Raw genomic sequence first — 27,647 nt, forward strand, 5'->3', positions numbered from 1 at the left:
ACTTATGTACTGATATAGTCATCCTCCATATTGTGATCTGATTATATAGAAGGCGTTACCAAAAAAAATTACGCTGAGCAGAGCAGAACTTCCTTAGTGCGCGTTTTTCCCACTGAGCGACTCTGTGAGTTAGTGCACCCAGTGGCGTGGCCTGGGAAGGTTCTCTAGTCACAGTGAATTTTTCCCATAACAACAGTTTCCATTACAACTTGTTTTAGGCTAATTTCAGAGAACAGCATGCTGTTGTGAAATTCTGCTTCCTGCTTGAAGGGAAAAAAGACACAGAAACTGTTGTAATGTTGAACTTAGCTTACAAGGACAACGCTACGGAAAAACTCAAGTGTACAGGTGGTTATCTCATTTCAAAAAAGGTGAAATATTGATTGATGACAAACCTCAATATGGATGTCCACCAATTTCCTGAACAGATGAAAATGTCTATGCCTAGTGCATTTGAAGTTCATTCCACCAGATCAGACTTACTCAAGCTTTCTATTAAGAGGTTCTGAAAAGACTGCATGAACAGAACACAACAAAAAAGGCCTGATTTGTGCTACATGGGGGACTGGTTTCGCCACCATGACAATGCACCTGCTCACACAGCCATCGCAGTACACCATTTATTGGCAAAAAACAAAACATGCCTCTCTTGACCCATGTACCTTACTCACCTGACCTTGCTCCCTATGACTTTTTATTTCCATGAATAAAGAGGGACATGAAAGGACAGAAATTTGATGATGTAGAAGAGGTAAAGAAAAAAACTAGGGAGGTGCTGTCAGCCATTCCAAAGAGTTTAAAAATGCTTCCAAGAATGGAACTGCAGATTTGACAGATGTATTAAGTGCACTAGAGAGTACACTTTGAAGTTGATAGTTTTGTAAAAAAAAAAAAAAATTAAATACATAGCTTTGAAAACAAAATTCTGAGGGTGTTTTGGGGTACCCCTTAGTATTCTCCCTGCCATGGAGCTAATTCCAACTCATGGCAACCCTACAGGAAAGAGTAGAATGGCCCCTGCGGGTTTTCTAAATTGTAATTTTTTAAGGGAGTAAAAAGTCTTGCCTTTCTCCCATGGGATGCTGGTGGTTTCCAATTGCTGACCTTGCAATTAGCAGCTTGACTAAAAATTCATCTTTTAAGTCCTCTTTGCCTCATCATTATCATTCACATATACATATCTGTATAAGGGGATTCCAACGCTTGTTAAAGCTTTCCATTATCTTTCCAGTCCCCTTTCCATTGAACTTTTGTAAGCCTTTTCATTTGTACGCTCCATTAGCAAGATGTGGGACTTCCGTAAGAATAAAATATGCTGGGAGGCATCCTCTCGCTCCCTCCTCCCGCTCCCTGTGGTTGTGCAAATTCTTATGGATGAGACGTGTGCAGAAATTCTGTCTCCTCTTTCCTGCCTGCTAGCTGGAGCAGGGAGATGGAGGGGAACCACCTTCAACCTTCCAATGAAGGAGACTTTCAGAGTCAAGCCATAGCAGGGGCCTAGCTCTACACCACCACGGCCACGTTAGCCCTTTAGTGCTTACCGGTACACCTGGATTGTGATGAGAGAAACTTTAAGTTTGTTTACGCCACTGTTATTCTGGTCTTTTGTCACAGCAGCCGAATATGTGTCCCAACAAACCAAAACTCACTGCCATCATATCAATTCTGACTCCTGGCGACCCTAGAACAAGGGAGAACTGTCCCTGTGAGTTTCCTAACAATGTAACTCTTTACAGGCACAGAAAGCACCATCTTTCTCCCACAGTGCAACTGTGGTTTCCAACTGCTGATCTCGAAGTTAGTAGTCCAACTCGTACCTACTATGCCACCAGGACTCCTATGGGTGGCAATACACAAGCATATAAGGAGGAAATGAGATCAGCCTGAAGCTCAGGCTGGTCGGGGAAGAAAAGTGGTGCCAAGTCAGTTCCCACTGACAGCACCCTTCGTATAAGCTGACATGCTGCCGGCCTGCACCCCTTCACCATCACTGGCGGGCTGTGTAAGCCTCTAAAGAAAGCTCTGCGAGGACTGACACTTGGCACAGTGGTTAACAGGAAGCAGTTAGACTGCTGAGCAGCGAAGTGATGTACACAGTACATTCAAACGAGTTAGTAACAGAATGGGTCTGAGGGAAGGGACACTGACTGCCCCAAGAGGCTAGGCCAGGGTACAACCCAACAACCCAAACCACTGTCTTCAAGGTGATTCCCACTCAGAGCCACCCTGTTTCGGCCTTCGGAAGCTACAAATATTTACAGAATCAGTAAAAATGCAGCGAAAGGGATGACTCTGGAAGCCATTTATGAGAACTGCTGGGTTAGTTTGGTGACAGTCTGAAAGGATCAACTATTATTCAAAGATTTTTGATCAGAGAGAACAGAAAACAAATGGAGGCCCCCCTGGTAGAAATGGAAAAGAGGGCATTTGTGTTATCAACTACTGAAAATATGCTGGAGGGAGACTCCAAGCTATAAATACACATTCTCTAAACCTGTTACAAAATTCTATTTCAATAAAAGGAGTTCTACCTCCTAATATTAGTTTATATGACTTGAACATTTGTTCATCAGCTGCCCTGTATTTCTTCTCAACTGGCAATAAACCAGGGAAAATAACAGTAACAACTTTCGCCTTTCACGCCCCTTGCAGACTGAATAGGTATGTTAGTGGGAAGTTTTGCTTGGAACAGCCTCAGTACATACAGTCTGAAGGGGGTTATGTTTAAGCTCATATAATAAGCAAACAATTTTATGTGATGGAAAGTTCAGATAAAGTATGCACTTCTAAACAAATACATAAAATTAATAGTTTGCTTTTATGCTACTTCTCAAAGTTAAGGGAAAGTATGAGGGGGCTTCAAAAAAAGACAATGGAAAATTTCCATTGTCTTGGAATCATATCTACCCACAGACCTTTTGAAACCCTCTCATAATTGTGCTTTGACCTCTTCACATCTGACACACTAAAGTTTTATGTGCAAAACCTTAAAATCAAAGTATAAATTACATGGCCTCTCCCTAAAACCCACACATGTGATTTGGCACAATCGATGCTGCTACTGAGAAACCAGAAGTAGGCAGTAGCTGGTTACCACTGCTGACGTCTCTGAATGGGACATGGAAAGATCCTGACAAAATTCACAATCACAAAAAAGACCAGGATTACTGGTTGATAAAGTGGGTGGAATCCTTGAGACACTGGCCATTAGGACACCATTCAAATGAAGCTGTCATTGTTAGATGCCATTGAATTGGCTCCAACCCATAGCGACCCTAAGCATAAGAGAAAGTAACACTGCACAGTCCTGTGCCACCCTCACAACTGTTCCTGTGCCTAAGCAGCCCATTGGTGCAGTCACTCTATCAATCTATCTCGACAAGGGCCTTCCTTTTTTATTTTGCCGCCCCTCCGCTTTACCAAACAGGATGTCCATCTCCAGAGACTGGTCTTTCCTGACAATGTGCCCAAAATATGTAGGAAGAAGTCTTGTCATCCTTGCTTATCAGGAGCACTCTGGCCTTACTTCTTCCAAGATAGATCAGTTTGTCTTTTTAGCAGTCCTGGTACTTTCCATCTTCTTCTCCCGCATCGCCATTCAAAGGCATCGATGCTGCTGCGGTCTTCCTTGGTCAGTGTCCACCTTTCACAAGTGTCCCAGTCTTCGAAATCCCAGTCTTCGAAGTAACATCCTTGGCACTTCAATACTCTAAAGAGGTCTTGTGCAGCAGATTTACCTAATGTATTATGTCTTTTGACCATTTGACTGCTGCTTTCAAGAGTATTGATTGTGGATCCAAATAAGACCCCCCCCAAATTTTTTTAAAATCTTAACTTCAACTTTTTGTCCATTTATCATGAAGTTACCTACTGGTTCAGTTGTGCAGATTTGAGTCTTTACATTGAGTTGTAATCCAGGCAATCCTTGATCTTCAACAGCAAGCACTTTAATTCCTCACGTTCATTAAACAAGGTTATGTCATCTGCATAACGCAGGTTAAGAAGCCTTCCTCCAATCCTGATGCTGCATTCTTCTTCATATAACCCAACTTCTCTGATTATGTGCTCGGCATATAGATTGAACAAGCATGGTGAGAGGGATACAACCCTGGCGCATAGTACCTTTTTGGGATTTTAAACCATGCACTATTCCCTTGTTCTGTCTGCACAACTGCCTCTTGTACAACTATAGAGCGAACACTTTACACCAGGGAAGTATGTATTCTTAAATACCAACTACACCCATCCCAAGGGCAGCATTTGCCCAGGGACGAAGTTCATAAGGGAGAAGACAAAAACCAAACTCACAGCCATCAAGTTGACACCGGCTCATAGCAACCCTATATAGTTCAGGGTAGAAATGCCTCTTGGTGAGTTTCCAAGACTAACAATTTGCGGGAGTAGAAAGTCTCATCTTACTCCTGAAGAGGACTGATGGTTTTGAACTGCTGACCTTGAGGATCACAGTACAACTCGTAACTATTATGGCACTGGAAAAGGAACAGAAAAAACGAACACATGGAAAAGGGGAACACTGTGGGAAAGAGTGCAACTACTACACCGGGAGCTTGCACTCAACATCACAAACAAAACATGTGTGAGTTACAGGATGGACAGCCATTTGCTCGATAAAGTTTCACTCAAATCACACTGAGAAGTTAAAAAATTAAAACCACCTAATCTTGGATTTGGAAGGGTCCTTAGAAATCTAATGCACATTCAAATTCGATGGCAAAATCCCTTCTACGATCTCTTTTACAATGGAATGGTCAACCATTCTTTGCTTTAATATTTTAAGTAACAGAAAGTCCAATTTTCCAAAGCCAACCCTCCCATTAGTCCTGACATGACTCTCTCCTACATGGTATTTCTTCAAGTACTTAAAACATCCTTCATTACTCCCTGAGGATTTCCTTCCTTGCTAAACCAAACAATTGCAACCCCTTAAAAACTGATGGTCATATGAATGGTTGACCTTGTCATCCTGATGACCCTTGGCTGATTATCTTTGGTTTTCACTGCCACTACTACACAAGTAGACCAAAACAAAATGCAATCCTAATAAAAACATGTGGAACAACACAGTGGACCTTACTTACAACTGAAGACCACATTAAACATAGTGTAACAGACCCTGGCATCTAGATCTAGCGCTGTCCAGCTGTGCTATCAACAGGGTAGCCACTAGCCTCACGTAATTACTGTGCTCTTGAAATATGGCTAGTGAGTGAGAACAAATTTTATTTTTTGCTTCAGTTAAGTTTCAGTAGACACTCACTGACTTTTAAGTTTTAAAAAATCACACCAATTAATCTTACCCAATGCATTGTAAGTTTACTTATTATTATGTACCCTTAAGATTGAAGTGAAAGAAGTTACAATGAGGAAAGTATTGTCTGGATTCTGAATGAGACCCAACTTCTGAAAAAAGTTCCTTGGGATTTTATCGGTTGTTTATATTTGGTCCTTGAATATAAAAGACTAAATGCTTTCACTAAAAACAAAACAATTTCACTATACATCTGCAAAAGTAAATGTTTTAAGGATGTTAAAAACTATAAAATATTTAAAGAAAACTATAAATTATCATCTTATATATTAACATACTTACTAAATATCAGCATTCTGACACCCCTCCCCCCCAAAAAAACTGATCTCCTCCCAAAAGGCTTGTTCCAACTCAGAAAATGGCAAATTATGCCCTTTGTCCAGGCCTAAACTCATGGTGCCCTATCCATGATTCCAACTTTCTCCCCTATCCCATATCCCAAATCCAAATCTTGCTCTTCCCTCTGGCTGGAACACTCATTCTCACTTACCTGTGTGCTTTGCTTCTTGCCGTCCATCACATTAAATGACAGCTCAGCGAGGCTTCCCACCACACGTGCAGGCCCTTCACCCGCCTGTTCGCCCTCCTTCCTTGGTCTCCACACCCTTTGTCACCGTGTGGCACACTATACAGTTTGTCTGCCACATTAGACGTAGGCTATGGGAGGGAGTGGATGTTTGTTCTGCTCAGTGCTGTATCACAGAAGTGGCTAAAATGTTGGTTGACTGTATGACTCAGCATCATATATGCCAAAGGGCACAATCAGGGATGGAAAGGAAACAAGAGTAAAAATCACCTCCACGTAGTGTAGGGGATTGAATTTTTCTTTTCTTTTTTTGAAATTTTCACTAACCATAGATAAATAAATGACTGTTAGTACTGTTTTACGTGGCAGTGTAGCCCTTGATGTCTGTTAGTTAGGGGAGCACCATCGACAAACCCCTGCTCTAGGGGGGTGTCTTTTCTAACTTTCAACCTCATGTTTCATAATTTCTGCCACAACATAAAATTATCCCAATAAAAGTAAAAATTAACTCTAAAGTAAACATTATTGAGGTTGTCACACATCCTGAGTTCTGCAGGTTCACAGTTTTCAATGAAACTCATTTGTTTCACAAGCACATACTACTACAATTTTCATGTCTACAGACTTGCCCTGTCCAATATGGTAACTACCAGCCACATGTGGCTTCTTAATTAAGTTCATGAAAATCAAATAAACAAAAATATCATGACAATAAACCCAGCTCCTTTGTTGTACTAACCCCATTTCAAATGCCCAATGCCACATGTAGTCAATAACTAGGAAGCTGGACAGCTCCAATACTGACATCACAGAGTTCTATTGGGCAAGCCTGCTGTATGCTTTCCCCAAAGCTTCCTTTGTAACTGATAAAATAGTGGCTAAAATCCTGGCAGACTGAACCTTGTCATGTTCCATACTCTATGTCTGTCGTTCTTAAAGTGAGGACTTTGGACCGAAAGCATTATCACATAAAAATGTGTTCAAAATGCAACATCTTGGGCCCCAGGATTCAGTGTTTAACAAGATCTCCAAGTGATCTTGCAGCTTTTGAAGCACACTCAAATTTCAGAGCCAAAGCTCCAAGTTCCTATAAAGAGCGGGTGCCACCATAATAAAAACAAATAAAAAACCCAAGCACAATTGCAGAATGCAGACAAGGGCATTCACTGTCTGCACCACCTGGAAAGGTCAGCATGGAGCAGTCTGATTTTTAGTCCAAAAAACAAACCCACTGCCACTGTGCTCGAGGTGACATTCTAGGGATGAGAGAACTGCCCCATGGAGTTTCCAAAGCTGTCATCTTTACAGAAACTGCCACGTTGTTCTCCAGTAGAGCAGCTGGTTGAACTACTAACTGTTAGTAGTTAGCCAAGTGCTTAAACTGCTGCACTACCAGGGCTTCTCAACATTGATATAAGCTATGTGATATTAAGATATCTACTTATTACAGTCTGAAATATCAGTTCAATGTTGCTATTATTAACAATCTTACGTGTAACGGAACCAACTGTTCCCCACGCCATCATTCAACTATGTTTCAGCACACAATTATAATGGCTTGGTATGTAAAAGACAAGCTCAGTCAATATTTTCAGAAAATAACTATAATATTAAAAATTAATTACGGACTTCATTTCTTATAAAGAGCCTTTAAAAATGTAATATGGTCCCACTTCTAATTTGCAGATCCGTGAAAGAACCTTTGTGGCGTAGCAGGGTCAATAGTCAAACCCACCTACAGCTCCAAGGGAGAGTGATGAGGCCTTTGCTCCTGTGAAGATGTACAGCCTCGGAAACCCTATGTCAGGTGGTTATGAGTTGGAATCGACTAGCTGGGCAGTGGGTTTGGTTTGTTTTTCAGTTCAGGATCAACATCATCTTTTTCTAATGATTCGATTAGAAACCTTTCGTTAGGAAGAACACAACAATGGAAGTACAATCAAGGAGGGTAGACAGTCCATTTTTTGGTGCTAAGTGAATCTTTTACATGATTAAGCATTATTTTTAAAGTAAACTAGTACTATTTCTTAATCTATTAGCTAGAACTACTTTAGCCAAAAGAAGAAATGAATTTTGCACGGGTGTTACAAAAAGAAGTAAAGCAGCATAAGTACTCCAATTTCCTCCTAGATCTAATGTAAAACATCTGCACTGTCAATGCATGCTAAATATTCCTATCTATAATTTCCAACAGAAAGACAGCCTCGGGCATTTTAGCCACAAACGGGAAGGCAATACCAGAACAAGATCTAGTCTCGGCTTAACATAAACTTGGCCCCAAATGGAATGATTTTAACAGACTGATTGATTATACATTTCTGCCCCAGTCGGTGTCTACTGGAATAACCTATGGTGGAGAATTAATCCCACTCTGTAGACAGAATATCTAAGGTACGTGCTCCGTGAGAGCGGGCATGGAAAGTAAGCTAAGAAATTTTACAAAAATGCTTACAAACTATCTGTGCAATCCGTGGGAGCCTGAGTCACTCCCAGTTCTAATGAAATACCTCCCACTATGAAGCCCTAGTGGTGTAGTTAAGAGTTGGGCTGCAAACCTCAGGGTCCATAGTTGGAAACCACCAGCCACTCCACAGGAGAAAGACGAGGCTTTCTATTTCCCTAGAATTACTCTCAAAAACTAAGGTTGTTGTGAGACAAAATTGACTCAGTGCCAGTGAGTTTGGCACAGTGGGTTGGTGTCGGGCTGCAAATCACAAGTGGGTCAGCAGTTTGAAACCACCAGTCGCTCCGTGGAGAAATACAAGACTTTCTGCTACTGCAGTTACTGTCTCGAAAATCTGCAGGGACACGAGTTGGAATCACCTCGAAAGCAGTGAGAGAGGGGACAATGACAATGCTTGACTGGAATTTGGAGATCTAAGCATTCTTCAGTTACTAACTACTGAAGACACTATTTCCACATTTTAAGTATTTTCTTTTTTAAAAGGCCACACGACTAATGTTAAGTCAATTTACCCTAGAATGCCTAGCATAGATCCGGGCACAGTATGGGCATTTAAAGAATGGGCATTATGCTCTTTAGGATTCAAAATTCCATTTTTTAAAATAGTCCCAAGGCTTCAAGGTAATCTAGTTGGGAAACAGGGCGGATGCATGAAAAGTTAAATAGCAATTAAAGTTACCAAATGGCAGATGTGATTATTCGCAAAGTTAGAGGCAAAAAGTGCTGTAAATCCTGACCAGGATAAGAACATTATGGATTCCGGAATGACGGCGACACCGAATTTCAATTTTTAAAAAAGGAATGACACAGCACTCATCCCACCCTATGATTATCACCGGGGAAGGAATAAAGCAAGTCAAGAGAATGGTAAGAACTTTGGAAACAAGGTGCTTCGAAGCATATCGGATCCCTCATACACACAAGTGAGCTGGGGTCCCAGGGCAAATTCAAGTCTCTCGCGAACCGCACCCCCGGTAGCGCTTCCTCCGCGCGCCCCCCCCCCCGCCCCACGAAGCTTCCCCCTGGGGCGCCGCCCCAGAATTTCCTCCAGTATCCGCAATAGCAATAGTCTCATCTCCCTCCTCCTCCCCTCGCCGGTATCACACAGCGGCATCTCCCTCCAGAGGAAAAAAGGGAGGGCGGGGGAGGCGGATCCTGAGGCAAGCTCGCGGAGCGGCGGGTGCTGAAGAAGCAGGGTGAGAAAACGCGGGGGGCGAGGACGGCGTCGCCCCGGTTCCATCCCAGCCCTAGGCGGCCTGGGCACCACCACCACCTCCCCCGACGAGGGCACGCCCCTCGCCCGCCGGACCCGGAGCAGCAGGCTGCGCACTCGAGGGGCAGCCCCGGCTGTGTGCCGCGCTTCCTTATTCCAGCCGCCAGCAAGCACCGACCCGGGCCCCGCCGGCGGCGCGGCGCGGCGCCTTCTCCCGCCTTCCCCTCCACGTCGCCGCAGAGCGACAGGTCCCGGGGGAAACGGGAGACGACGGTGCAACCCTGCGCCGAAGCCCTCCCACAGGCGCGGGGGGTCAGTCCGAACGTTCCGGCCCGGCCCGCGGGGGCACCTGCTCCGGGCCCGGCCTGTCCTAGTTGCCCCACGCCGGGCGGGGGTGGCACTTACTGCGGAGGTTGTGGATTAGCTCCGAGTGGCTGGCGCCGCCGGACTTCCAGGCCATCGCTAAGCACACCCGGAGCAGGTACAGAACCGCCTTCAGTGCGGCGACGGTGCCCAGCAGCTTTCCCAGGAGTGAGACCACCTCCCACACGGTCACCGCCCCGCTCGCGTCCCCGCTGGAGCTGCCGCTGCCGCCGCCGTCACCGCTACTGCCGCCACTGCGCGCTCCCGGCATGCCCCGCGGCACGCATGCGCTTTGTGACGCCGCGCGGCCCGGGGCGCGGCCGGGTGGGGCCGGGGGCGGGGGCGGGGCGGCCTTGACCTCCGCGCGCGCCCGTTGCTGTGGCGGCGGCTGCGGCCGCTGGGGACCCGCCGGAGGGCTAGCGGAGTCTGCGCCCGCGCCGCAGTCTCTGCCCGTGCGCGCTCCTCCGGAGAGCCCGGGCGGCGCGCCGCCCCTTGCCGGGAATCTCCCTGTGGCGCGGCCGGTTGGGTGCGGCCCGTGCCTGGGCGCGGCTGTGGTTACCCCGGCGCTGCGGCGAGATGGCGGGGCTGCTCTCTGTGCCACCGTGTCTGGTGGATCTGGCTTCGCCACTTGCCGGCGGCTCCGCTGTCGCCGCTGGGTCAGCTGCTGCGAATGGCGGGGCTGCTCCTATAGCTGTCCAGATTGTTCGACGGTGGCTCCCTCCGTCCTGCTTCGCCCAACCCAGTCCTCTAATGTTTAGGCCGGTTAGAGGCAGAGCTCCGTGTGAGGGAGCCCGAGCAAGCATCGTGGAACAGCACTCAGGACACCAGCCTGGCTTTTCGGATCCGCGCATAGCAACCTATTTGGTTAGCAGCGGAGGCGTTGGGACCCGGGCTTGCTCTCAACTCCTACACTTGATCTTAGCCAAAAGGCCGAGAAGCGATTCTCTCAACTCCTAAAGTACGTAGAGTGGAAGAATAGCGCCCTACAGTATGGGGAAAGCGTGCGCTGCTTCTTAGAACGATAAACAAGTAGGAACCCTTTGGTTAAAAACACCACAGTATACATGTGAAACTTGGGGATTAAAAAAAACAAAACACCACAGTATTCAAAGTGAAAGCGTTGTGTACCCTACATAAGAGCCTACCTTCAGCTAATTCTCACTGCCTTCGAGTCAATGCTGACTCAGCCACTCGCTGTGGGTTTCTGAGACTGAAACTTTACCGGAGTAGAAAGCCCAGTCCACCCCCCCACCCCCCACCCCCGCTCCAGCTGCTGTTTCAAACGCAACCATGAGGATCTCAGCCCCAGGCATATACCACCAGGGCTTCATTCAGCGAATTAAACCTCACCAATTCCACTGTCCGAAGGAGCACCAGCTTTATGGCTTGTGATCAGCTGCAGAGGATGGGAGAGGCGCTGCCAGTGAATCTTGTCCATTGCATCCAGATCGCTGACTCCCACTCAGAACTGAGGCTGACACTTCAGCCGCCGTTTCATGCAGTAAGCATTAAGGAAAGCTAAGTCATATCGAGCTCTACTGTGCCAGCAAAAACAAAACAAAACTCACTGCCATTGATGCCCACTCACAGCGACCTTACAGGACAGCTAGAACTGCCCCTGAGTGTCGGAGACTAACTGTTAACGGGAGTTACGTCTTTCTCCCTCTCAGCTGTTGGTGGTTTTGAACTGCTAACCCTGCAGAAAGCAACCCAACATGTAACCACTATCCCACCATATTTAAATTACATGGTTTTAACGGATTTTGTCAAATGTGACATGCAATCCCAAATATACTTTGTCTATTTTCTAGACTTTCCCAGTACCATCCAGTCAAGGCTAACTCATAAAAAGCCCTGTGTAAGTTACTGAGACTATAACTTTACTGGAGTAGAAAGCCCAGTCTATCTCCCTATGGAGCTGCAAGTGGTTTTGAACAGTCACCCATGCAAATCCCAGCCCAACGCATAACCACTCCACCATCAGGGATCTTCCTTCTACACTCTAGTACTGTAAATCAAACCACATTTTAAAATGTTCTTTACGTCAACATTAAGCATAGATATGTTCATTTGAAACTCCAATTCAGTTAACAGCTTCCCATTTCAGTTTGTTGCAGCCGCCCATTGGTTTGGGGACTGGAGATGGAAACGAAACCAAACAAACAGGGAGCCCTGGAGAAGAGCTTCATAAGTCTTGAAAGCTGACCCAGGTTGGCTGCATTTGCAGGTGGTGCTTCCATAACCAGTCATTGTAAAAGAGGACTTCCAGTGACAGTTATAAGCAATAACACATCACCAGTTTTCTAAGGGAAACAACCATCACAGTTACAATCTCCTGTAACAACAAAAACAGCCCTCACTGCCATCAAGTCGATGCCAACTCATAGTGACCCTATAGGACAGGGTAGAACTGTCCCTGTGAGTTTCCAAGACTGTAACTCTTATGACAGTAGAAAGCGCTACACTGCTGGGACTCCTGCCTGTAGCTTAAAAGCAATTTAAAAGATGGACTGGACATATCTCTGGTATGCAGCTCTTGTACACAGTTGAATTTATAATCTACTCGGGGGAGTTGCATTAAATGAGAACTATCAACAGAGAGCAAAATGCAAGGGTCACAAGTAGTCTAGATATCAATTGCTATATTTCATTGAGATTGCAGTAATTGAAAAAAAATAAAGGAAAGCCTGATCCTTGGAGCATGTGCTAGATTCTGAGGTGAGAGGTATAAAGGAGTATTAAAGGCGTAACAAAAGTATAAGGATCCCTGGTGGTGCACTGATTAAGCCAAAGATTGACAGTTTGAACTCATCAGCCAGCTCATGGGAGAAAAGACCTAGCAATCTGCTGTCATAAAAACTTAAGGCTTGGAAATTCTGTGTGGATTTCTATAGGGAACAGCTGTTCTCAACATGTGGATCGAGACCTCTTTGGGGGTCAAATGACCCTTTCACAGGGGGTTCCCGATTTATAACAGCAGCAAAATTATAGTTATGAAGTAGCAACAAAAATAATTTTATGGTTGGGGGGGTCACCACAACATAAGGAACTGTATTAAAGGATCAAGGCAGAAAGGTTGAGAACCACTGCTCTAGAGTGAGTTTGAATTGACTCAATGGTAACCAGATGTGGGTTGTTGTTAACCGAAAGTATAGAAGAAACCTCTAGCACAGATTCCTGGACTGATGACATTAGACATCACCATTTATGGTTATTATAATCATAAGTGAATTGGCCACAGTTACATAGCTAGACAATACATGGCAAAACTACAACTGCTATCTTCAGAATTCCAACTCCAGGCTCAGACTTTGAAGCAAAGGATTTGTCTGGAGGACAAAGACAAAGAGGTTTGAAACAGTAGACAGGTGCTTTAGTGGAAGTACACAGGCTCCAGAATCTTTTTTATATACGCAGTGAAGCTGAGACAGTAAATCGCACCTGTAGCAATGAGTTCAAAATTGCTGAATGATCTCTCACCGCGGGTGGTGAAAACTGGGGAGCCAATAGAAACTGCTCGCTGGTGCACCCCTGGAGTGGTGCCCAGGGCAGGTGGCACATAGGCTATTCCCTAGATTCCTTCTGCAGGGAAGTACAACTGCAAGCTTTGGTTTCTCCAGCATTGTTTTGCAATAAATCCGTTTCATACTGCACAATTATTACAAAAATAACTTGTCTGGATGTCTCTACATTGATGTTGCAGGTTAAGGGAAGGTCTAAAACAAGGGTCAGGGCATTCCTACTTCTTTATTAGAGGTGCCCAGGTGATGGACATCCCTGCATCCTTTCCTTTTAGAGGCTGCCATTGAACGCATGCCGCGCAACAGAATTGGCTCTTCGCAGCCACCGTCCCCTTCAAATCTCTCAGCCAATCAGAGTCCTGAAGGAAGGGGCGGGACTGAGAGGCGCGCGTGGTGCTTCTCACTGTGGGCTGCGGTGGTTTTCGAGATGAAGGAGATTTTTGCTAAGTTTGTGTCTCAGAAAATCAGCAAAACCCGCTGGCGACCAGTTCCTTCGGGAAGTCTGCAGACAGCAGAGACCTTCAGTACGGGCTCGTGGGACAACGAGGTACCCCCGCTCCCGGGCTGGGACGCCCTTGCCTCCTTCCTCTCCCCGGGCTCGGAGCCGCGCCTCCGGCCGCGGCGCGGGAACCTTCTGCGGGGGCCTCTCCATCCTGTACCTCAGAGCCAGAGCCTCGTACCTCCCCGTGTTTTACACTCTCAGTACGCCTTTGTCTAGCTCATGTTCAAGGGGGAATTGCCGGAAGCCCGTTCGCATTTTCGTTTCCGACGTTGATGCTTATTTCGTCTCAGGATCAAACTTTCTGCTTTACAGAAAAATTATGTTTCGCTGTGGTCAATTGGAGATTTTGGAAACGTGGACTCCGATGGAGGATTGGATGGAGACCATCAGTTACTGTGCGAATGCAAACACCATGGTGATGTAATGGATTTGCAGGTAAGGTTGTGGTATTGACAGTTGGCGTTGGAAACACGAGAGCAAAGCGTATTAAGAGAAGGACAGGACCTTAAACTGTGTTTCAGCTTCACGGGAAATACAATTTTCTGTGAGCTAAGTGATTTGTCCAACGTCATATAGCCAGGTAGTGGCAAAACTCAGGATTTAGGAAGGAGATGTGAATTTAGTTATCATTTCCTACTAAGTCCCACTCACTACAGTGCTGACACTGATTTAGGAGATTGACATAGTAAATTAATGCAATTCGTATTACATGCCTGTGAGTCAAGTGGTATTCTGTTAGTTTCAACAGTGAGAATGTTGAGACTTAAGATCTGTTGAGCATGTGCTTTATGACAATGCAAAACTCTTAACAGTTTTGCTTTTAGAATTCAGCCTCCTCTATGAGGATTAGGCAGTCCAGTGGTTATGTGTTGGGCTGCTATGCACATGTTCAGCGGTGTGAAACCACCAGCCCCTTTGCTAGAGAGTTGAGCTATACTTCACTCCCATAAGGTTACAATCCCAGAAACCCACAAGTGCAGTTCTACCTGTCCTATAGGTTCCCTATTAATCTGAATTGACTCGATGCCAGGGATTACAGAGCCCTGCTGTTTAGTGAAAGGTGGCACTGTTGGGTTGTCATTTAGACTGCTAAGTAAAAGGTTGATGGTTCAAAAGCACCAGACACTCCACAGGAGAAAAATGAGGCTGTCTGCTCCCAGAAAGATTTGTGGCCTTGGGAACCCTGTGTAAGGTCACTATGAGCATTTCTGTAGGGGGTTGTAGTTCTGTCTTAATGGTTTACCAAGGCTTAGAGAACTTTATTAATTTGGCCCAAATCTCTACCTGTAGTGGCATGCCTCAATTTCTAATGGTGGAACTAGAATTGAGTTATTCAATTCAGGTCTTTATGGATTCAAAGTTATTGCATTTTCTGTAGAAAGCTTTTTACCCTGGGAATGATTTTTTGGTAAAATTTTATTATTGTAATATAAAGTTGAATCATTTCCATGTAATAAAGTTTAGAAACAGTTATTAGCTGTTTATTTTCCATGAAAAGTCCTTATTTGTTGCAAATAGTTTTTCAAATCATTATCAGATGTTATTTGTTTGGCATTTATCAGCTCTTTTAAAAATGTTTTTATTTCTGATTGAGCTAAGCAGATGGATTTCCTTTCTACTAATATTTTTTGAATCTACTTAGTTTTTGGACCAGGAGAGAATTGTAGCTGCTTCATCCACAGGGAGCGTGACAGTTTTCCTTCACCATCAGAATAACCAGGTAAAGTAAACTGGATCTGTATTTGACTTACTGTTAGGGAGACAGTGCTTACTAATGAAGCCTTGAGGGTGCAGTGGCGTACCTGTTGGGCCGCGAGCGGCAAGATCAAACCCACCAGCCACTCCACAGAAGGAAGCTAAGCCCACCTCCCCCCACATGAAGATATACAGCTTTGGAAAACCTGGGGAACAGTTCCCCTCTATGCTGTGAAGTCTCCACGAGTCAGAATTGACTTGATGGCGGCTGGTTTGGTGCTTAGTAATGATGCACATAATAAAATGTATAGTCTCACAGCATGAAGGGGGAGCGATCACAGTGCTGTAATTATACTTGTAGCAGATGGATTTTAGAGCCATGGTAGGTCTCGATGTGGCCCAAGCTGTTTCACTTCCTTTGCTAACCCAACAGCTCAAAACTTGCCCAGGAGGCCCATGGAAAAGAGATCTGTCTGGCAATCTTCTGTTAAGATCACCGCCCAGAAAGCCCCCTGGGACAGTGCCACCCTATAACACTACTCGGTAACTGCTGCCAATGGAACCGACTTGAAAAGCAACAGCTTTGCTTTTGCTTTTAAAAATTATTATTATTTATTGAAATTGCCTAGCCCTTACCATGTTAAATAAGTTGTCATAGTTTAAATTTTATTTCTTTATTGGACTCTTACAACTCTTGTCACAATCCATTCATTGCTTGCGTCGGGTGAATTTGTACATATGCTGCCTTCATTCTTTTCTAGACATTTACTTTCTAATGGTGTCAGCTCCTCTTTTTTTTTTTTGCCTCCCTTCCCTTCCCCATAACCTCTTAATAGATTGTACATTGTTATTATTTTCATATCTCACACCATCCACCGTCTCCCTTCCCCCATGTTTTCTGTTGTTCTTCCTCCTGGAGAGGGGTGCATGGTTTTGTGTCGTTCATTGCAATCAGTTCCCCTTTTCTTTCCCCCACTTCCCCATACCCTTCTGGAATCACTATTCCCACTCTTGTTCCTGGAATCTGTGTGTTGTGAGCTTCCATCTCTTACCTATATCAGTGTACATGTTCTAGTCTAGTCTGAATTGAGAAGCAACAGTGGGATCATGGTAGTGGGGGGTGATGAAGCCTCGACTCATGCTTTCCCTGTAGCCCCTGTGTGGGGAGATTGTTCCATTGTCTACAGTTGGGCTTTCAATCTCTGCTCCACCCCCCTCCCACCCCCTATTCTCAAAAATATGTTTTTGTTTGCTGTGTGTCTGCTGATGCCTGTTACTGGTCCCTATGACTCCTCATGATCGCACTGGAAGCGTGCTTCTTGTGGGTTTGTTGCTTCTCTGCCGAATTGCTGCTTGTGTAACTTCAAGCCTTTAAGACCTCAGACGCTATATATTTTAATAGCCAGGCACCATCCGCCTTCTTTACCACATTTGCTTATGTCTTAAGCGATGTTTTTGTCTTAAGTGATTATGTTGGGAGGGTGAACATCTCAGACTGCCGATTTGCTAGAGCAAAGTGTTCTCATATGAAGGAAGGATATGAGCAGAGGCCTGAAGTCCATCCCTTACCTCAGTGTGTTGCCGTATAACTATATGTACACAGACCAAACCTCTATTTTTGTGGATTTATGTACTTACACATGTACACCACTGTGTTTATACCTCTATCCGTTGCTTTGGCTTCCTAGGTCCTTCCTTTCCTTTTACCTTCCTCCTGCCCCACCGTCACTTTCCCCTTATTTCCACCTCTTGGCACCTCCTCTTAGCTAGTTTGCTGTTGCTCCGACACCCCCCACCCCACACACCCAAATCTCCTCATTAATGACTCCAACACCCCAGTTGTTCCCCTGTCCATGGCGCTGCTTGCTCACCTCCCCTTGACCCCACCACCCTCACCCCCCAGATCTCCCCAGGACCGCTGGTCCCGCTGCTCGCCGGGCATGCCTAGCCTATATAGGTAGGCACACTGACTATGACATAGCCCAAAATGATAAAACATAGTTTAAACTTAATAATACTGGCAGTTGATTTTCTGTGGTTCTCTTTTCCAAGAAGAAAGTGCACTGTCTAGCTCAGGTGCCGTGAAGGAGAAGTGGAACTGCTCCTTGCTTCTGTAGGTGGAGATCCCAGGTTTTAATTAGGAGAGAGGGTACACTGTATGAAGATTGACATTTTCGCAACACCTTTCTTGTGTGCTGAGCCTGCGAGTGCTGACCTTCAGAGCACACTGGGGAGGGCAGTTTTTAAAAATAGCCTCATTAGCTGTAACACAGTTTTAAGTTCTGGAAAGAAAGTGCGTATGTAGGTGTGGGATGCATGAAGGTCACCTTGTTAGTCAGTGTGCCTAGTGAACAGACCCATATGATGTCTGAATGGATCACTCCGAAAAGGATGGGGACGGTTGTTTCACAGAATTAGACTAATGCCTGTAAGAATTTTGAACACACAACTTCCTTAATACTTACAAACCATTTCTTCAGGGTGGTACATTCAGGACATTATGACACTGTAGTCCTTTGGAATCTCATTTTGTGCCATAATTAGACTACAGTCATGCACAAGAACAGAAAGGAGAAAGCTCTCTTTTTCTAGAAAGGTGTGAAGCACGATATAGAAACATTCTTTTGGGAGAGAAAAGTGTTCGTCTTTGAGAGCTGTGCTTTGTTCTTGGCATCCTCGTGTCTTCTGCCTAGACGCTGTCAGTCAGCCATCAGTGGACAACAGCGCACTACCACACCGGCCCAGGGAGCCCTTCCTACAGCAGTGCGCCTTGTACTGGTGTCGTGTGCAACAACCCAGAAATTGTCACTGTGGGTGAAGATGGCAGAATAAATCTCTTCAGCGCTGACCACAAGGAAGCTGTGAGAACCATAGGTGAGAACAGTCGCTGCATTCCTTTCTCCACCATGGAAATAAACCCAGTGCCAGGGATCAGAAAAGAGAGAAATCTGCAGGCAGCATTTCTCTTAGCAAAGCAGTGTGCTGAGAAGGCTTGTATAAGCAAGTAGAATAACATGACTACAGAGGAGAGAGAATTCTTTTTGTCTATCTGAAAGGGATTCTCAGTAAAGTCTCGGGGGACAGGTGACAGGTCATGAGTCAGAAGTGACTAAAAGGATAGTACATCAGATCAAGGGATCACATACAGGCCCAGCCCTTTATGAACTTGGTAGCTAGAATGTTCCCAGTGTCATCGAGGGTCTCCCTAACCCTTACTGGCTGTAAGCTCTACACACTCAGAGACCAGTGTAACCATGAGGGAGGACGTCATGGCAGGTGAGAGGTTGCTGAGGATAACGATGAATAGGTTTGGGATGAGTGCAGAGTGAGCTCTGTAGGGAGTGAGTTCTGTAGGGAGCCTTGGGATTCGGTCCAATACCCTGGAGGTTCTGTGTTAACGGATATTAAGAAATGCCATTAGAGACAGAGGAACTTAACCAACTAGCTCAAAAATGCAGAGTAACCATCTTGAAAGAAAATACAAATATATGAAAATGCAATCCTCCTTTTGAAAAACAATTGAGATGTCCTGAGTGATATTTTTCTCTCATCGGAGAGCTTCTTTTAACATGCATGTTACTGTACATTTTCTATAGAAATCAAATATGGCTTACTTTAAAACTCACTTGTAATATTTCATTTCATGGAAAGAATGTGATTTAAGATTTTTGTAGGAACAGGAGACCTGCTAACACACAGCACGTTTTATCCCTGTAGACAACGCAGACAGCAGCACGCTGCACGCTGTGACCTTCCTCCGCACGCCTGAGGTTCTAACTGTAAACTCCATTGGACAGTTAAAAATATGGGATTTCAGACAACCAGGAAATGAGCCCTCTCAGATACTGTCACTGTAAGTTTTGATTTGTAATTTCAGTAGCATAGACTAATGAAAAATTATTAGCTTGTTTGTAGCAAATGACTTTATAGTTTAATTGCGCTCTAGAGTAGCGAGCATTCCCTAATAAAATTTGATACAGCAAATATAACTTGATGGGCTTCCATGCTGCCTTAGTAAATATTTATTGTATCTCTTTAATGTTTAGTATTTAACTGAGAACTTAGTTCTACCTAGTAAGTGATTCTACAGGTAATGCGTTACCTTGCTGCCATCGCAGACAGTGCTGACTCATAGTGCCGCCTCCCTGTGGGTTCCCGAGCCCGAAACGGTTTGCAGAAGTAGGAAGTCCATTGTTTCTCTTTCAGAGCTGCTGGTGGTTTTCAACTGCCCACCTTGTGAGTCACCGTCCAAAGCATAACCACTAGACCACCAGGGTTCTTGTAGGTAGTAGATATAATGTGATTAGGAAAAGTACCGTCCAAGATGCTTTTCCTGAGAGAATCCTCTATTTTGTGTGCCTCCTGCTTTAACTGGGAAATATTTATAAAAGCAATGTAAGGTAAGAGTAAAGAATTGTCTAAAACTGGTTCTCAATCTTCCTAATGCTGTGACCCTTTATTACAGTTCCTCATGTTGTGGTGAACTCCCCAACCATAAAATTATTTTTGTTGCTACTTCATAACTGTTATTTTGCTACTGTTATTAATCGGGCGACCCCTCTGAAACGGTCATTCAACCCCCAAAACCCACAGGTTGAGAACTGCTGGTCTAAAATAATAAAATGTTTTCAAAAGTGGAGAGAGAAAAAAAAAGCGATGTGTTTTGTTTTGCACCTCTCACCATCAGATTAGGCTCTCTCCCATGTCTCCAAAGTGAAAAAAGATAAATAATAATGGCTTTTAATTTCAGGACATTCTAGATACTCAGAAATATATTTAATCAAAGTGGGTGAAGGGAAATATCAGTCACTGTAAGACATGAAAAAACAATAATAATATACAAATTATCAAGGGTTCATGGGGGAGAGAGGGAGAAAAAATGAGCAGTACCAAGGGCTCAAGTAGAAAATGTTTTGAGAATTATGATGGCAACAAATGTCCAAATGTGCTTGACACGATGGATGGATGGATTTTGATAAAAGTTGTATGAGTCCCCAATAAAACGATTTTTTAAAAAAGAAAAAGATATATTTCATCTAATCCATTTTTGAGCTGCGTAAGACTCAACCAGTAAGTTCCATCCCAAGTTCACATTTCGTTACTAGGCCACAGCAGGTTTTTCAGGTAACGTAAGGATAAGTTCTACTTTACATCACTGTTGTCCTGTGTCTCCGTTTAAAGGACTGGCGACCGAGTGCCCCTCCACTGTGTTGACAGACATCCTAACCAGCAGCACGTTGTAGCTACTGGTGGCCAGGACGGGATGCTGAGTATTTGGGACGTAAGACTGGGTACGATGCCGGTGTCTCTGCTGAAGGCCCATGAAGCAGAAAGTAAGTATTGTGGAGGTACCGAGTTTACGTCTGGTGACTTCTGTACCATATTGTAAGTGTCTTCCCATAGCAGCACACAGGTTATCTGTCTTCTGTCCTTTTTAAGCTGAGAGTTGTATCAATTTACAATAACTAGTCCCTTTTTAGCTGACATTTGCATTCGCTGGGTGTTTGATTATTTTTTGTTGTTGTTCCAATATTTTTCCCAACCCACAGTGAATATCCTTAGATACTTACCTTTGTGTGTGTTGAAGCAGAAGCAGTAGGCCAAAGTGTGCATAATTTCCTAGCTGAGATGAATGTCATACTGTTCTGCGCAAAAATCACCTTGCCTTCCTCGGTGGGAGGGAGTGCCCTTTTCCCAGGCAGACGGTGGCCTTCGTGCTTTACATCTGTTGTGTTCCTCTGTGCATTATTGTGTCTGCCTCTTTTTTTTTAAACAAGAACAATAGACAAGGGGTTTTCAAAGTGTTTGTGGGCAAATGGAAAGAAAAAATAATGGAATTTTTTCCATGAATTTCATGAAGCCCCTTATATAGACAGTTGTCTTTTTCGATTGGTTGTTTTGTTTCTTTCTTTTTATCTTTAGGTTTTGGGAAGGTTTTTTGATTGGGTAGGAATTTTTCAGTTTATCACTTCTGTCTTTGATATCATGCCAAAATCTGATTAAGAGTAGCTTGTGGTAAATCCATGTGAATCAAAGTACCAAAGAGCAAACATTGAACCCAAACTGAGACATCTCTGGTTATGTAAGTTTCACATTGCTACCATAGACAAATTAATGACTTCCTATTCAAGAAGAAAATAGCAGGTTCTATTGATTCTCTTTCCCTGGTACAGCTCTCCCGGGAAAAGGAAACAGGAGCAAGGTGTGCTCTAGCAGGTTCTGATGTTGGCCACCCTAGTGGTAGGAGAATTCTAGATAAACCAGCCCAAGCAGAGTGCAGTGGCCAGGGATGGCTGACTGACTAGAACGAAAAGAAGGGGCGTTGCTTTTATTATTTAAAGATAAATTAATACATAGAAATCCAGCATTGGGCAATCTTCCTGTGGCTCTCCCAGGTTGTTTAATTGCAGTTTTCTCTAGTGAAGCCACCTAGTGCTCTCCTCCTGAGGAACGTGACGTGGTTTTAGCCCTGCACTACCAGAATGCAAAGAGCCCGCTGCAAACCTGCTGTTCCCTGCTGCCACCCCTCACTCGTTTCTGTGCTCGTCTCCAAGGCCATCTGGCCCAGAATCACAGCACACTGGTTCACGGGCTCCCTCTGTGTGCCCTGGCTGCTCATTGGCTCCTCCCTATCTACTACCACTCACAGTTCCCTTAAAGGGTAGGACTTGAGGGAAGCCCCAGTCACAGTTTAGCTTCTGAAACTGGATCCTGATCCTTGGAGCATTTCCAGGCTTCCTGCTAGGAGTGAGGAGCTATTTCTGTGACACAGGCCAGGGGAACTCAGGGTCCTGGTATGATTCATAATTGGACTTTTAGAAATTATGCATATGTGCCTTCCACAGGCTCCTCTCTCGGTCTGTCCACGCACAGAATTTTCACATGTGAATGGCAGAGGGATTAAGACTAGTTTTGAGGACTCTCCCTCAAAACTTCCTCATTATCTTCCATTAAAAAAGATAATAGATCAAATAATAAGCAATTATTTTCATTCTTTTTTCAATACACAAATATTACTTGATTTCTTTATCCTTAATATTTGGTGGTCATTTCGAGAGTTGAATGAGACTGATTTTCATAACAGACTTGGAGTTTGAGGGTCTGCCATGAAAGTAGCAGCAGGTGATTCCCGAGACAGTTCCACTGTCTGCACAGGAATAAGCTTCACTGTCCTTGTCTTTCAGTGTGGGAGGTTCACTTCCACCCATCCAACCCAGACCACTTATTTACTTGTTCCGAAGACGGCTCCCTCTGGCACTGGGATTCCTCCACAGACGTACCTGAGAAGTCATCCCTCTTTCACCAAGGTAACAATCGGCTCACTGAAGAGCCTTGTTATACTCCTAAATATGACATTAAAAGTTCGTTGCGTTTTAAGCTTAAAGAATAGCAAAATGTAAATTCTGGTATCATAGGCCTTGAGTTATCTGACAGGTCCTTTGCTGTACAGCTGAGGATTAGAAATTATGTAAGTTGACCGGCCTCACATGCTTTTTAATTGTTTTTAATTTGTTTATTGTTTTATTTATTTTTTTGTTGCAAGAATATACACAACAAAACACGAAGCAATTGAGGCATTTCTACCTGTACCGTTCAGGAGCACTGATGGCATTCTTTGAGGACAGCCAAGGTTCCTGCCTGTGTTCGCATTGGCCTTCCTGCCGTAGAACAGGCACGGGCAGCTCTTGATCTTACATTGCGAAGGCAGGGTGTCTGGCAACAATGGCCAGCTTTCTGTATTGGGCTGCTAGTTTCACCTCAGCTTAAAATGCTCCACCCAACAATTAAAGTGATAAGTGTCAGTAAGAGTCCAGTCAGGAAAACAGAAACTACCATCGATTTTGACCAAAAGGAGCTCTGGTGGCAGAGTACCTACTGGATGAGATGTGAAGTGCAAGGTCTGCATTTGGAAACTACCAGCTGCTCTGTGGGAGAAAGATGAGGCTTTCTGCTCTTTTAGAGATGTATAGTCTCGGAAACACACAGGGGCAGTTCACCCTGCCTTACAGGGCCTCTATGTAGCCTTGACGGCAGTGAGTTTGGTTTAGGTTTTGGCTTTGTTTTCGGAGAGACCAAAAGATGCGAGAAGAGGAAACAGGAGGAAAGGGTAGCTGGAAAATAAAGAATTGCTAAAGCCCCTGCTGCTGCTGCACTGTCGGAAGTTGTTGCCTTGGGATCTGTCACCTGAACCAGAACTGGAACCACTGCCAACACTGTCATTGCCAAAAACCCAGAGTAGAAAGAGGGCTGCTTCCCCTTCCTCTTTCGTCTACCCTTCGTAGGACCCATCTGGAAATCGGGTGGAGAGGGAGCCTGGAAAAATGGTATCTGCAGACTCCCCCTTTTAATACTGAGTGGAGCACAGAGCATTTGAAAAGGGAAGTGAAAAGTAGAGCCCTTGGAGAACAAATGCTTTGAGAGTGATTAGGGCAAAGAATGTGCGGATGTGCTTCATACAATTGATGTGTGTATATGTGTGGACTGTGATAAGAGTTGTATGAGCCCCTAATAAAATGTTTTAGAAAAAGAAAAGAAGAGCCCTGGCTGGTCCCAATACAGAGGCAGTGACAGCCCCAAAGAGTGAAACTCGGAGAAGAGTACTTCTCAGAACAGTCAACTCTCGGAGACCGAAAGAGAAGCATCTGCCCCCCAACAGGGTTCAGCGAGCTGGAAAGATGGGCACATTGGCACGGGGAAGCTGAGGAGGAAGTAGAAAGAGTGTGCGGACATTGAGAGAATTGCAGCTAATATCGCAACACAGAGTATGTGTGGACTCTTGAGTGCAGAGCTAATTTGCTCTAAGCTTTCACCCAGAGCTCAGTAAAATGCTTTGTTTTTGTTTGTTTGTTTGTTTTAAAGATAAAACCACGAATTAGAAGATAAAAAAAATAGGGTGGAGACAATAATTGAGCCTCGGCTTGGGGTTTGTGCAGGTATGAGCCACATGAAAGCATTCCAGGCAGAGGAAACCACATACCAGAGTCCTGAGACAGGTAGCAAACAACAAAGAGCCCAGTGGAGTTGCCGATTTGTGAGTGAGGTGGGGGGTAATGGATCAGCAGAGTCAACTGAGGTACAGAGGTCATAGAAGATTAGATTTCATTCTAGGTATGGTAGAGTTTGGAGCCCTGGTGGTATAGCAGTTACGAGTTGAGCTGTGATCCACAAGGTCAGCGGTTCTAAACCACCAGCCACTCCTCGGGAGTAAGATGGGTCTTTCTACTACTTTACACCCACAGGGACAATTCTACCCATCATCCTGATGACAGTTCGGTTTGGTTCTTTGGTCGTAGAATTTTGAGTGAGGGCATGGTGATCCCTCTGACACAGATTTTTAAAGAATCCCTCTTGCTACTGTGTGGAACTTGAACTTGGCCCATCGGGAGGATGGAGCTGTGGAAGCAGGTAGATCAGAGTCTGCACACACGGCTTCACCTCTGGTTTTCACAGTACTCCAGGGCAGTGGGGAATGCAGGAACAGTGAGAATGAAACTATTATGACACAGTTCTTACAGTGTCTTCAGGCAAACGCTGGAAATGTGTGGAACGTGCAGAAACGTCTCTGCTGACATCATTTATGGAGAAACCAAACCTCCTTCCTTTCCCTTATCTTGCACTTGAAATGTTGCTCTTTAGGGAACTTTAGTTATTACTAGAAATAAACCACGCACTGTAACCTGTGTCTGTTACAACAAGGCCCAGAAATAGATGCTGTAAAGATGCAACAAATGTAAAACAATCAACCCTGTTCTTCAGAATCCTATCATTTCATTGCAGCAAAGGGACATGAAAAGCTAAATCATAATATACACTGAAAGGCAGTACATTAATGATACAGACAAATATTGAGGATTCAAGGAAGGAAGAGAGAAATGTGACCTAGAGGTTTCAAAGTTTTCTTAGAAAAGGCAATTGAGTTGAGCTGATGAGCTTTCAAGAATCAGTAAGACTTAAACCCACTAATCTTTAGGCTCCCAGACAGCAGGACCTTTGTTTTGTATTCATGGAGCCTGGCGCGGAGCCTGGCACTCAGATGTTTGTTGAATGAATAAAATTGACCCTGAAGTGATCGTGCAGAAAGCTGAGAAGGGAGAAAATTGTGAATGATAATTAACATTCAAATATACCACTCCTGCCTGACTTTAATTCTTTAGTAAATGTATAGCGCTTGTAGAGATAAAAGTTGCTAAAGTTCTATTTTTAGGACTGTTTATGTGAAAAGGTTTAAAGCAAGCTGGTTATATTTTAGAAGTGACTAAAGTGTTTAGAAACTCATGATTATGTAATTTTTATTATCTAAGAGTTTGTATTTATTATTTGAATTTTTGTTTGTTCATTTCTTTCCTCTTATTCTACTTGGCTTTAGGTCATTTTGCTACATTTCTGAGATTTTCCATTGAAGAATGACCACAAAATTAAATCTGCTTTCCCTAAAGACTTCAAGTTTGAAATTCAGATTATCCCATGGAAATTTGGATATTTAATATTATCGAATAAGCCTTTAATAAAAAAATAATGGCATGTCTTAACATGAGCTAACTAGATTAGGCAAATACATAAGGACAGAATTTACTAGTGCTTACCAGGAGGGCAAAAAGGGAGTCACTGCTTAATGGGTACTGAGTTCAGGGTGAGGAAAATCGTTTGGAAGTAGAAAATGATGGCGGCTGCATGGTATGTTGAGTGTAATTAAATGCACTGCTTTGTAGGCTTAAAATGATTAAAATAGGGCAAAATTTTTGTTGTATATGTTTTACAACAAAAATTTGTGAATGGTGTGTGATAGTGGAATTAATAGATTAATAGATTTAAAATACCACCTTTCTATAACATGTATCTGGAATTTTAGGTGTATACTAATGTAAAATTAAGTCTTAAAAGGAAATTTTCTTCCTTTTTTTTCTCTCTTTTTCTTCTCAGGAGGAAGGAACAGTACCTTGTTGTCTCACAGCATTAGTAACCAGGCTGCTGCGCACCCTTCTGTCCTCAGTTCCTGGCTCAGCGCTGACCCTGCCAAGGACCGCATTGAAATCACCAGCTTGCTCCCCACGAGGACTCTGTCCGTGAACAGTTTGGATGTGTTAGGCTCTTGCCTCGTGTGTGGGACTGACGCAGAAGCAATTTATGTGACCAGACAACTTTTTTCATGAAAATGCTATAGTAGTGCAGCATACAGGCATCCTCTTGAAATCCAGTGTCTACGCAAAGTGCTGTTCATGAAAAGGTGACATTTAACAGTGGAAACATCAGTAAAGTAGGGTTCATGCTGACGCCCAGAGTCAGCTGGACATTCTTGTAAAACAGTGGCAGAAAGAAAGTCACTGACGACATGCACTGCCTCTTAAGCTAGTTGGCCACTCCACCAGCTCTTCCGTTTGCAGGTTGGAGGACTTAATGCTATCAAACCACCAGCTGGTTCCAATAATCTCTGTCCACAGTATGTGGGCTATTTCCCTCTCCGATGACCTTAGCCAGGGTTGATATTTTCTCTCCGTTGAAAGTATCTTCTTCGGTGATCTGGATTTATTTTCATGTTAATAAGCTTTCTAAATTTCCATTAAGTATAGCAAAAATTACAGATGTATAGTCTTGTTTAAAATCTTTCACATGTGAACGTGTTTTGACAGGTTCCCTTATTCCAGTAATTCTTAATCTGTCACTTGTCTATACCCAAATTTACCTTGGCAGGAACAAAAGAAAAACATTTTATCCTCTAAGACTTGTGCTTAGCTCTAAAATGTGGTTGAAAACTGTTGAACAAAATATTTTGTTATAAACTAGTGTTTTTTGATACTGATAGGTGAGCTGGCTTGCAGACTAAAGCCTGTCTGAGGTAACGTGGTATAGTAGTGATGATGATGCTGTGGTAAGATGAAAGAACTCTGCCGCTTTATTGTTACTGACTTGTTAGACCTCGAGGACAAATCACTGTTGATACATGGTTGGAGTTTGTATTCGTTTACTTTATAATTCTAATTATAGTAATTTTGAGGTTTTGTTTTTATGCCTTAATAAATACTTAACTTCAATGTTC

At 44.0% G+C, this 27,647-nt stretch overlaps 2 protein-coding genes across 3 annotated transcripts in view; one reads left to right on the forward strand and one right to left on the reverse strand.

Moving 5' to 3' along the window:
* The window catches only part of PCMT1 (protein-L-isoaspartate (D-aspartate) O-methyltransferase), a 41,901-nt gene extending 31,720 nt beyond the window's left edge, over positions 1-10,181 (reverse strand). For both annotated transcript variants that reach the window (XM_075554394.1, XM_075554395.1), the window contains exon 1: positions 9,938-10,181. In XM_075554394.1, the coding sequence (XP_075410509.1) occupies positions 9,938-10,166 (229 nt within the window). In that variant the 5' untranslated portion in view covers positions 10,167-10,181. The remainder of the gene's footprint in view (positions 1-9,937) is intronic.
* A 3,612-nt stretch (positions 10,182-13,793) lies between these two features.
* Positions 13,794-27,647, forward strand: NUP43 (nucleoporin 43). Its single transcript, XM_075554396.1, has 8 exons — positions 13,794-13,963; positions 14,231-14,353; positions 15,561-15,638; positions 18,307-18,487; positions 19,331-19,466; positions 20,795-20,946; positions 22,798-22,920; positions 26,534-27,647. The coding sequence occupies exons 1-8, from the start codon at positions 13,844-13,846 to the stop codon at positions 26,761-26,763; spliced, it is 1,143 nt and encodes a 380-aa protein (XP_075410511.1). The 5' UTR covers positions 13,794-13,843; the 3' UTR covers positions 26,764-27,647.

Source organism: Tenrec ecaudatus, chromosome 7 (genome assembly GCF_050624435.1).
Source record: "Tenrec ecaudatus isolate mTenEca1 chromosome 7, mTenEca1.hap1, whole genome shotgun sequence".
Taxonomy (NCBI): Eukaryota; Metazoa; Chordata; class Mammalia; order Afrosoricida; family Tenrecidae; genus Tenrec; species Tenrec ecaudatus.